The sequence below is a fragment of the Coenobita brevimanus genome, chromosome 65 (assembly GCF_032717465.1).
Source record: "Coenobita brevimanus isolate Jiangsu-jjx chromosome 65, ASM3271746v2, whole genome shotgun sequence".
Classification (NCBI taxonomy): domain Eukaryota; kingdom Metazoa; phylum Arthropoda; class Malacostraca; order Decapoda; family Coenobitidae; genus Coenobita; species Coenobita brevimanus.
Window position 1 is genome coordinate 19,016,827 of NC_137018.1, and position 12,791 is coordinate 19,029,617.

The following is a 12,791-nucleotide window of genomic DNA, read 5'->3' on the forward strand; positions in this document are numbered from 1 at the left end:
TACGTTAAGTAATCATTTATGTCTATTTTCTCCTTTCCTGATATGCATTTATATAGCATTATCATGTCACCTCTTTTCCTTCTCTCCTGTAGTGTTGGTAGATTCAGTTTATTTAGTCTTTCTTCGTAGCTTAGGTCCCTTAAGCTTGGTATCCATCTTGTATCGGCCCTTTGAACTTTTTCAATCTTGTCTATATGCTTTTTGAGATGACGACTCCAGACTACTGATGCATATTCCAGGGTTGGTCTAATGAATGATGTTATTATCCTTCTTAGCATGTCTTCATTAATGTATGTGAATGCTATTCTCATATTTGCAAGCAGTGTATACATGTTCCGTACCTTCTCGCTGATGTGGTCAGCCGGGGATAGTCTGTTATTGATAATCACACCTAGGTCTTTCTCTCTTTCTGATGTGTATAGGGTTTTATTTCCTAATTTATAATCCCAATCAGGTCTTTTTCCACTTTTACCAAACTTGATTACATGACAATTGTCCACACTGAATTCCATTTGCCATGTACTACTCCATTCATGAAGTTTTATTTAATTCTTCTTGTAGCTCCCTACAAGAGTCTGTGCTAGTAATTCTCCTTTGTATTTTTGCATCATCTACAAACATATTCAGATAGCTCTCATTTCCAGTGTTACTGTTTATATCATTTATATACACTAAAAAAATGATTGGTGCCAGCACTGAACCCTGTGGTACTCCACTAGTCACTTCTTTCCATGATGAGTAGTTTCCTCTTAGTACTGTCCTCATTTCTCTTTTTATGAGAAAGTCTTGCATCCAACAAAACAGTTTGCCTCGAATTCCTCCTTGATGGTACAGTTTCCATAAAAGTCTTTGGTGTGGTACTGTGTCAAAAGCTTTCTTGAAATCTAAATAGATACTGTCCACCCATCCTTCCCTTTCCTGTATTGTGTTTGTTACTCTGTCATAGTAGCTCAACAGATTAGTAACACATGATTTTCCTTTTCTGAAACCAAACTGTCTTTCTGTTATCATACTGTGTTCTTCTAGATGATTTACCCAAGCTTTTCTTATAAGCTTTTCTAATACCTTGCTTACTACACTGGTCAGTGATACTGGTCGGTAGTTGAGTGGATTTTGTCTATTTCCTTTCTTGAATGAGGGGACAATATTTGCTTTTTTCCAAATATCAGGTAGTTTCCCTTGACTCAAGGATTTCTTGAAAATTAAAAATAATGATTTACTTAACTCCTTTGCACATTCTCGTAATACCCAACATGAAATTTCATCAGGACCACTTGCTTTTCCTCTGTCTAATCTACTTAACTCCTCCTGTATTACTTTTTCTGCTATTTGTATATCTGGTAGTATGTGTGGACATGCGTGTTTCACATAGTCCCTCTCAAAATTTTTTTCTTCTGTAAAAACTAATTGGATATTCTTATTTAGTGCTTCACAAATATCTTTCTCTTGTGTATAAGTGATTAGATTGGATTATATCTTTTACTTTGGTTTTGCTTCTGATATAGCTGTAAAACAGCTTTGGTTGATCACTACTTTTATTATATCCTCCTCAAACTGTTTTTGGGCTTCCCTCCTTATTCTTGTATAGTCGTTTCTTGCCTGTTTGTAATTATTATACACCCTTTCACTATTGTGTCTTCTGTATCTATTCCACAACAAATCTCTTCTTTCTTTTGATTTTTTACATTCTGTATTGAACCATTTCTGTATTTTCTTATCTGCTTCTTTGTGCTGTGGGATGTACTTCTGGACTCCTGTTTCATAAAATTCACATAATTTTTTATATACAGCATTTAAATCTTGTCCTCTAAGCTTATTTTCCCAATCAACTTCTAAGAAATACTTCTTTAGGTCTTGATAATTTCCCTTTTTATAGTTTAGGCTCTTTTTGTAACTGTCATTGCTGTTTACTATGTCATATGCTATCCTGAAGTTAAAATTTAGTACTGCATGATCGCTTCCACCAAGTGGAGGGTGATATATTAAACTGTCAATATCATTTTCTTGCCTAGTAAATATTAGATCTAGCACTGAAGGTACATCAAGTCCTCTTTTTCTGGTGGTTTCCCTCACATGTCGCGTTAGGAAAAACTCTTGTACTAGATCCAGGAGCTTTTGGTCCCAACAGCTTTCTTGGCTAATTATATCAAGAGTATTCCAATTTATATTTGTATTGAAATCCCCAGTTAGTATAATTCTTATCGATTTCTCTTCCATTTTATGTAGTAATGATCTTATACTTTGAATTGTATTCTCTGCCAGGTCCTCATATTCGTCTCTTTCCCATGTGTAGTGGATGTTGGAGTAGCCCTGGTGAGAGAGGATAGTGTTTGGAAACTCCCTGTACTGTTGTTTGCAGATGATACTGTGTTGTTTAGTGAAGACGAAGGGGAGCTGCAAGGCTTGGTGGATGAGTTTGGGAGTGTGTGTAAGAAACGGAATCTGAAGGTGAATGTAGGGAAGAGTAAAGTGATGGTCTTTGAGAGAGGTGAAGTCAGTGAATGTACTGCGACGTTGGATGGTGAGGAATTGGAAAATGTGAGTACGTTTAAGTACTTGGGTAGTGTGATGAGTAAGGATGGAGGTTTGGAGGGTGAAGTGCTTGAAAGGGTACAGCAGGGAAGAAAGGTTGCTGGTTCTTTGAAAGCAGTGATAAGAAACAGGGAAGTGAGCATGGAAGTGAAAAAGTTACTACATGACAGTATTGTGATACCAACTCTAACGTACGGAAGTGAAGCTTGGACGTTGTTGGAAGGACACAAGTCAAGAGTGAGAGCAGTGGAAATGAGTTATTTAAGAGGAGCCTGTGGAGTCACATGGAGAGATAGGCTGACGAATGAGGATATAGAGGAACGTTGTGGTGTTGATGTGGATGTGATAGGAAGCGTTATGAGGAACACACTGAGGTGGTTTGGCCATGTGGAGAGGATGGAGGGTGAAAGACTGACGAAGAGAGTGTATGCGAGTGAGGTGGAGGGGGGAAGAGGGAGGGGGAGGCCGAGGATGAGATGGAGGGATGGGGTGGAGAGGTATATGAGAGAGGGGGGTGCGAGTTGGGAGCAGGGCAGTGAAATGGCGGGGGACAGGGTGACTTGGAGGCGATTTGTTTGTGGCCACCTCAAACGGGATTGAGGCGTCTGGCAATAGATAGATAGATAGATTGATCTGGGTGGGATGTACAAATTGGCTACAATTACTTTACCTTCAGATGTGTTGATCTCTACTGCAATCAGTTCTACTTGTGATGGTATATCTAGGTTTATTTCCTTGACTTTTAGATTTTTCTTAGTTAATATTATAATTCCTCCTCCTTTTTTTAAATTTCTGTCTCTTCTCCATATATTGTATTCCTCTAAGTTTAGTATGTCATTGGATATCCTTGGTGTTAATTTTGTTTCAGTTAGGCATATTATTTGTGGTTCATTTTCTCTGGCATAATCATTCATCTCTAGTAATTTTGATACCATTCCATCCACATTTGAGTACATCAACTTTATCATTTTGTTTATATACTTGTCATGACATGGTTCTACTACCTTCCTCCTTTTTCTTCCATCCTGTTTGTGTACCACTTTCGTACCTGCAATCCTATTACTTTGTAAAAAAAATTTCTTCTTCTCTTCTGATCTTCCCTCATTTTTTGTTTTTGCTTCCTCCCTTTTCTCTTTCAGTAATTCCAGTTCCTCTTGTGTTAGGCATCTTTTTATCCATACATTTTTGAACTCCTCTTTATCCATAAGATTCTTTGCATTTTTTAGTATCTCTTCCACAGTGTTTACACTCTGGAAAGTCACCTTTAGTGGTCTTGTCTTGCTTTTCTCGTATTTCCCTAACCTTTTGTGTTCCTCTATGTCTTTACTACATATTTCCTCTGATACTTCTTTCAGTAAGCTTATTACATTTGCCATCTCCTTTTTGTCTCTTGTGATCTTGTTTTTTACTTCTTCCTCTTCTATACCGGTGATTACTATAGATTTGCTTATCTCTACTGAATCTCTGACTAACTTTGGATTGTTTTGGATTATTCTTTTCACTTCCTTTTTAATGCTTTTTTCCTCCACCCTTGTTTCTAAGTCTTTTTTTTACTTTCACCATTTCGGCATACGTGGTTTCTACATCATTTTTGTAGCTTTGCACAGCTTCATTCACCTGTGTTATCTTCTCCTCAATATCACTGCTCTGGTCCATAAGACTGCTTGCTTGCCTAATTGTCTCTGTGTCATTTTTTAACTCTTCCATGACACTCTCGTGATTGACTACTGTACTTGCCATTTCACTCACTTTCTTCCTAAGCGTACTCAGTTCCACTGTTAGTTCACTGATGGTTGTGTCTTTCTTATTGGCCTCCCTTCCTAGTTTTTCTATCTCTTCCTTCTGCAAGTGCATTTGCTTCTTTATTTGATCAATTTCATTTTTGAAAGCCTTTTCTAGTTTGTGTACACGTTCAACCAGTCTATTGTGAGTCTCCACTTCAACCAGTTATTGGTAGAAATCGTCATTTTGCTTTTTACTTTAATCCCTTTTCTTTTCCAAATTTGTTTTCCTAAAGTATGTATCCATTTTGCAATACTAAAAGAACAGAGTATGTACTTACAGAGCATGTACACTTTCCCCGTGTTGCTGTAGTCTAAACAAACCCAGCTGACTCGGCGCATTTTTTTTCCTCGTGGTTCTCTTTTCTGTTTAAACAAGTCTTGTTTAAACTTATTTTTTTCCTTTTAATAATGAAAAATCATTTAGTCTAACCTGGTACAGAGCCTGACTCATACAAAGATACTAATTTAGGTAATGCCACTGGCCGTGTTGGTTTGTTACGGAGCGCCGATGTCGGACGTCTGCATCTGATGACTCCCTGTGTGTGTGTGTGTGTGTGTGTGTCTGTGTCTGTGTGTGTGTGTGTGTGTGTGTGTGTGTGTGTGTGTGTCACATGCGTGAAAGGTCACGTGTGCATGTTAATAAAAGTAATAATAATTTACAGATACAGTAAACCCTTGATATAACAAATCCTGGTACTGCGAATTTTGGATATAATGAAAAGCCAAATCGCGACCGAACTTCACCCGGATTTTGCATACAAAGGTTGCTAAATGAGGTGGAAGTTCAGGAATCAGCCCACAGTGACAACAGCATCCCTCCCTGGCACAGAAAGTGTACTTCAACAGCATCCCCACCTGGCACAGTAAGTGTACTGTAACAGTACTACATTATACTGTACACTAATCCCTCCAAGATCCAACGTAATAGAGCCAAAGGCATGTCCGGGACTTGATTTTGTCCGGGACTTTGGAAAAATGCCCCTGGACAGTTACTTATAGACCCCAACCTAGCCTAACTTTGAAAGCCATCTAATAAGTCTCTACCGGACATGCACAGCACCTATTTAAGACCCTATTCACACAAGTAAGCGACAGAAACCATAAAATAAATGAAAAAGAACCAGAGAATGAGAAATTAGAAGTTTGGAAAATATTTAGCAGTGTACAGGATACTTACGACATGTCCGTGACCGTCACGAAGATTAACCTGCCTCCTCTATGGCTCTGACAGTGGTGAAGGTGCACCTGAAGCAGGTACAGTAATCCAGTCTTGCACTGCACTTAATCCTTTGCACTATGAATTATAATTGTTTAACACTGCACATTCTGTTCTTACTTGCCCCATGCCAGTTGCAACACACAGTGTTGCACTCTGCACTTAATCCTTTGCACTCTGAATTCTAATTTCTTGACACTGCACAACACTGTAAATTCCCATGTGGTCAAGTGGTGAGGTACTGCAGTTTATTCATTGTCCACCACAAAAGCGAGCACGTGGGCAGCCATGGCAACGAGCGTGCAGTCACGAAGGTACGTAGGTGGGAAGTGGGGTGGATGCAGGGGCGCTCTAGTGGACTTCGCCGGAACTACGCGCCAAAACACAGCTGTTCGTCACCGTGCAGCAAATCTGGAGTAGGGATGAACACATACCGGCTTGTTTTGGCATTCTGACGTTTTTTGGCCATTTTTTAACCCAAGCCCAAAACGTCCGGGACTTGGGGTGTCTGGACTTGGGTGTCCAGGTCTTAAAGGGATTACTGTATTCATAATATAGGTATTGTATTTATATGTACAACTTCATACAGTATTGTATTTACATGTACAACTTCATAAACTACTGAATTCTCCAAGTAAAACTTCAGAAAGTTAGTTTAGGTTATGTTTGAGCACACAGGACCGAACAACTCCCCTTATATTGCGAAACTGAGTTTGGTAATCCCTCAGAAATACCAACCCCTCGTATACAGCGAACTTTCGGATACAGCGACCCACCCCTCCTCCAAGTTAGTTCGTTATATCAAGGGTTTACTGTATTTATATATTGCACACAGAGGCTGAAAATATACAAGTCCTTAACCCTAACTTAAAGGAGTGAACAGGATGACCCTGGCCATAATTTTCAGTTCTGCCAAATCAGCACTTCTAAAGTTCACTTATTCTCCTCCCCCCCCAAGTTCAGGCAAATTATGGTCCATTATAAGTTGTTACTGTGCCATTGTGTAAACTCTAACCTTGTAAGACACTATAATTCCAATGAAATATGACATATTTCCTGAATTTTGATAAATGACTTTGAGTGATGGTCTTTGAGAGAGGTGAAGTCAGTGAATGTACAGCGAGGTTGGATGGTAAGGAATTGGAAAATGTCATCATCATCATCATTGCCAGATGCCATGTATCCCAGGCAGGGTGGCCAAGGGCTTAGAGTTAATTGTTTTACAGGGAGGGGCACTAATCCTCCACCAACCCCACTTGACGTAGGGATGCCAACAGCATCTGGTGTTCCCCGGCGGTCACCCATCCAAGTACTAACCAGACCCAACGTTTAAGTATTTGGGTAGTGTGATGAGTAAGGATGGAGGTTTAGAGGGTGAAGTGCTTGAAAGGGTACAGCAGGGGAGAAAGGTTGCTGGTTCCTTGAAAGCAGTGATAAGAAACAGGGAAGTGAGCATGGAAGTGAAAAAGTTACTACATGACAGTATTGTGATACCAACTCTAACGTACGGAAGTGAAGCTTGGACATTGTTGGAAGGACACAAGTCAAGAGTGAGAGCAGTGGAAATGAGTTATTTAAGAGGAGCCTGTGGAGTCACGTGGAGTGACAGGCTGACGAATGAGGATATAAAGGAGCGTTGTGGTGTGGATGTGGATGTGATAGGAAGCGTTATGAGGAACACACTGAGGTGGTTTGGCCATGTGGAGAGGATGGAGGGTGAAAGACTGACGAAGAGAGTGTATGTGAGTGAGGTGGAGGGGGGAAGAGGGAGGGGGAGGCCGAGGATGAGATGGAGGGATGGGGTGGAGAGGTATCTGAGAGAGGGGGGTGTGAGTTGGGAGCAGGGCAGTGAAATGGCGGGAGACAGGGCGACTTGGAGGCGATTTGTTTGTGGCCACCCCAAACAGGATTGAGGCGTCTGGCAATAGATAGATAGATAAACTGGTAGATATCAGTGAAGACAAGGCTATGTCACTCATCACTTTTAAATATCCTGCACCCCATATATTGTTGCAGGTGTTGTAACTGTAGATATTCTAATTTAAGAAGACAGAAATCTAACCAAAGATGCCAGCTGGTCTGTGCCAGGCAGTTCCTGTTAATGGTGACCAGGTTGCTAAAATAAGACTTGGATGGTATATAAGGTATTTCCGGCCCACCTCGGTTTTTCTATACTCTGTCTAGATTTCAGCAGACCCACCTCTAAATACGTAAGTGACTGTAAATTTATGTACAGTATACTAAACCAGTGACTGAATTCTATAACTTTATTTTACGAGGTATTTTCATTATAACATAAACTGCTTATAGTGATACCAACAAAGTCTATGGGTGCAACTGCACTTATCCAAAACATGAAAAGATGCAATACCTGATTATGAATGTTGGACATACTGCTGAGCCTCGTTTCTTCATGTTAATCACATGCTTGGAGCAAGTGTGGCCTGACCCTAAGATGGCACTTATTATGCTTGCCAAGGTACACAAATATTATGAATTCAAGAACATAACGAGCATTAATAGCTTCTCTAAAGGCTCGAGCATATCAAAGGTGAGGCACCACTGGCCACTTTGAACCTAGAACAGCACAATACTTCCACTAGCTGACCATGCATAAGTGAACTACCAAAATTTTGGCAAATCTAGTGGAGTTTTTGCCAACCTGGTGTTGCTTGCAATATTTTTTAGCAGGGAAAAAAACCTGCATGATCATGCCTTCAGTGTTCACTATACATCATATCACCTAAATACAATATGTGAGATTCATATGATAATCTCAGTCTCCCAAGCTGTTTAAAATTGCATGAACAATTAAAATTTCTTCAATACCATCACAAGCTTCAGTTAAGATCAATAACAATCAGCATAAGAGCAGTTGACAAAGACTGTGGAGATCTATAAAAATCACTCAAACAGGAAGGTTATATATACAATGTACTGTGTTCTTCCACTGGATCTGTATGTCTCATATACTGTACATTGTGGTAGGATGCTCCAGAAATTCCATGAGAAATACAAGTGCATCAAATAATGCACTACATATTTAATCTTCCTTACATGAACATGATCTTCTAATATAATTGTCATCATACCTAATTACCACTAATACTAATGCCTTATCATCTTTGATGAGTCATTACATAAGCAATGGGGTTAGCACAAACATCTTTATGCAGCTATAAAAATTAAATGTTTAATCTATGTTAAATCTTTGTTAGACTTAGCCTGATGGACAGAACTTGAATTAGGAGAAAATCCCAGATTTTTACATTCAGTAATAATGTCTGGCTTTCCTTTAATACTTTCACTCCTGTGGTCCTCTGCCCTTCTTTTGAGCTGGGCCTGGACCACATTACCAAAGCCAGTTCTGCTAGAATTATCTATCACACAGGACCATGGCCAATACAAATGTAGATAAGGGAGTGGGTGGATTTTTGGAAAACAGATGAACTCTCTCACCAGACTGGACTGGATTTTTGATACTAGACCTTTGCTATCCTTGGTATGCAAATATTTCTTCTTTAATTTTGTTCCCTTTCGTTATGTTTTAGTTGCCTTCTTACAAAATTAAAATCAATCTCTCTCTCCTAAACTCTTCACTATGTAATATCTTTTCTGTTTAATAAAATAATCTTGCAGTGGCCTAAATAAATGAAAAATTATTATATAAAGGGGCTGATGGTGACAGACTGTAAACTATACACTAGCAGAAATCACTCCAGAACAAGATAAAATAATTTGACATGATCCACAACAAAACACATGTAGTAGTCATTTTCACACTGAAGGGGATGAAGAGCTCTTGATACTATACCAATCTCTGTGCTTTCTTTGAATATGTCATACTTCAGTTCTAACTTGACCATAACTAAGTCTCACAGCTCTACCTTTCACAGCAAATAATTCACATCAAGTTGACAATACATTTAACTGTAGTATATTTCTCCTTAACTCTTAATGCATTTTTCTGTTAATCACATCAAAATTCCTACTGCTACCACAGGTGATTCATTATGCAGTATGTCATATAGCTGTTAACTATAAAAACCTTCAAATGATTCAGAGCCAGAAGTCATGGTGTCGTATCTGGACAAAATCAAATCCCTGACAACTATACAACCTCCTTAAGTCACAGGACATACAAGAAGCTTATGGACTGTACCAGAAGCTTATGGACTGGCTGTTACTCAATACTGAGTTTTTAACACTAAGCTATATTCTAGGGAACTATATTTCGTCATCATCATCATCATCAACCCATGCTCTTTTCCCCCACAAGCATGAGGTGAGGTACAGTTCAGAAAACAAGAAAAGCCAGAAACACAACAGAGGATAAATTAATCAATAACATGGCCAATGACATGGTCCACACATTCAACAGCTCAAAATTAAAACCTCCAAAAGTCTCTTTCAACCTCACAAGCATAACCATCCACACAAATGTGCTTCAAATTTCTTATCAGATAATCAGATAAGTTCTTGAAAAATTAGTTAATAATAAAAATAATAATAATAATAATAATAATAAGCCCTTGAGAAGCACCGCCTCATACAAAATTCATCCAACCATCTTTCTTTCAGCTCCACAGCCTCATCAACTTCCATACATTCCATTCTGAGGCACTCATATATCATATCTATTCACTATCTTCTTTGCCTCCTTCCACTTTCAAACTTACACATGTCCTTCTCTTATCCATTTACACCCATTCTCTCCATATGGCCAAACCACCTATGAGTGTAGTGAATACTTTGTCATATAAAATATTTTATGCTAAAGTAAAGATGATCGAGGCAAGCGGAAAAATTGTTGTGGTATATATTCACTGTTTTAGGAAAGGTGTATGGAAATGTTACCAATAGGTAAAGAATATGTCAGGAGGCCCTGTGAGTGACAAACAGGATGGCTTTAAGAATGGCAGAGGATGGGTATCAAATACTGCAATGAGACAGTGGAAGATAGCCTGTGAAAAGGACTCTGTAGTACTTATAGCATACATAAAGCTGGAAAAAGGCATACAGCAAGGTCAACAGAGAGAGGCAGAGGGAGGCATATGCATGGTGCAGATAGAAAGCTGTTGAATGTTATTAAGGGTCTTAATGATGGTAGTGAAGCCTGTGTAAAGGGTAGATTGGGATTTGAGAGAGTGGTTTTATTTCAGTAATGACAGGAAAAAAAGGACAACTGTTCATTTATTATACAGTACATACACAATATATATATATGCAGGAGGGGTGCTCATCCACTCACTCGATGTAGTGCTGCTTTTGAGTGCCTGGCCTTCCCTCTCTTCCTTCCTTCTTTCCTTCCTTCCTCTTCTGTCTTCCTTTCCTTCATTCTTTCCTCTTCCTTCTGCCTACAGGTGACTCTACACTGAAAGACAAGCCAAATGGTTTCCTTTTCACCAGGAAACCATTTACTACACTGGGTGGTAACCATATAACCAAATTCTAGCGCCTGATAGTTTAGTGGATAATTAAGGCACTCCAATCGGATTGAGCCTGTGCATGTTTATATCCAAGGGGTGGTTGTTTTTTTTTGGCTCACGTAATGCCACTCTGGGATGGGTGAGACTGGTCTGTCTCATCTTAAATGTCAGGACCAACTTGTCTAGCCCTGGGCTCCTATGCTTCTCATGGGGGATGATGAATGAATGAATGAATTGTGTTTGTGTTTTCCCATAGCTTTTTTTTTTTTTTTTAATAACAGAACAAAGGAAGGAAAAACAAAATGCATTTTAAAAAATCCATACTCCAGATTACTGGTGTCCTCCATTCATAAAAAATCTGTAACAGCTGGACTTGGACAGCTGTAGCTTAAAGTTTGGGAGGAAACAGGTCTGGGAAAGTGAATTCTTCCACAGACTCCTCTTACAGATAGAGTTAACTCTCCTTTCTTAAGTGTCAAGCCATGACCTCTTATCTAAGTTTGTAAAAGAGCAGGAGTGAGGGTGAGAACTGTACATAAACAAAAGCATACCCTTTTAGTGTGAAAGTGACTTGGTGAGGTAGTGTTATACTGAATGCAACAAAATGGTTGTAGCTGTGAAGGCTAAGTAAATAAATTTCAGTATTTCAGGAAGACAGCATACAAGTATAGAAAGAATTATAAGCAACTCTGCAGACTGAACCTGAAGGAAGGAAGGAATCTGTGCAGAGTACGAGAAAATATATACTGTAAAAGAAGGAAAAACAATATACTACTGTATAGAGTGTAAAGCCAACTGTATGTTCAAACTACAGCCAGACGCCTCAAAACCTTAATGGGTAGCCACAAACACTCTGCCTCTATGTTGCCCTGTCCCCTGCCATGTCAATGCCCTCCCTCCAACTTAGGACCCCCTCTCTCACATACCTCTCCACTCCATCCCTCCATCTCATCCTCGGTCTTCCCCTCCCTCCCCCCCCACTCCACACCACTCACATACACTCTCCTCATTAGTCACTCACTCTCCATCCTCTCCACATGGCCCAACCACCTCAATGTATATCTCCTAACACTTTCTATCACATCCACATCCACACCACAAAGTTCCTTCACTTCATCATTTGTCATTTCTCTCTCTCCATATTACTCCATATGCTCCTCTCAAATAACCCATTTCCATAGCTCTCACTCTTGACTTGCATCCTTCCAACAAGATCTAAGCTTCACTTCCATGTGTTAGAGTGGGCATAATTTAATATGACTAAACCTTACACATTCATTCAGAAAATACTTAGAAGTTACAAAAAACAGAGGTGGTAAAATACTGTAGAGTACTGTCATCCACACTGTATTCCAAATGGCAACGATAAGTAAGGCACAACAGTACTTCTTGGTGTCTGACACATGTATAAGAAGAGATTTATACTGTTGGAATATCTATTAACTTCATACCAAGATGTAGATGAAACTCATTTCATCTAAAGCTGGCTGTCAGTTTATGTTGCCCTGCAGGAGCTTCCACTTACTTACCTAAAGTTTTCTGGTTACTTGCAAAGTACATGGCAGTCTGAAAAATATTCAGGAATTGTAATAATAATAATAATAATAATAATAATAATAAAAATAATAATAATAATGTAAACCCTTACTATAATGGACTAACTAAGGAGGGGGAGGGAGCCGGATCCAATAATGCCAAAAGTCTGTTATATTCGACGGTCTCCACGAGGTGAGATTTCGAGCAATGTTTGTAAGTGAGTACAAGAGCATAAACTACTATAAAATCGAAAACTATAACCATTTTATAATAACTTGGCCAATAATTTCAACC

General features: G+C 39.2%; 1 protein-coding gene across 4 annotated transcripts in view; it reads right to left on the bottom strand.

The window, feature by feature from the left end:
- Nucleotides 1-7,793: 7,793 nt before the first annotated feature.
- Nucleotides 7,794-12,791, bottom strand: part of LOC145404821 (uncharacterized) — a 152,656-nt gene continuing 147,658 nt past the window's right edge. For all 4 annotated transcript variants that reach the window (XM_080276312.1, XM_080276310.1, XM_080276311.1 and 1 more), the window contains one exon: nucleotides 7,794-12,527. In XM_080276312.1, coding sequence (XP_080132438.1) covers nucleotides 12,483-12,527 — 45 coding nt within the window. In that variant the 3' untranslated portion in view covers nucleotides 7,794-12,482. The remainder of the gene's footprint in view (nucleotides 12,528-12,791) is intronic.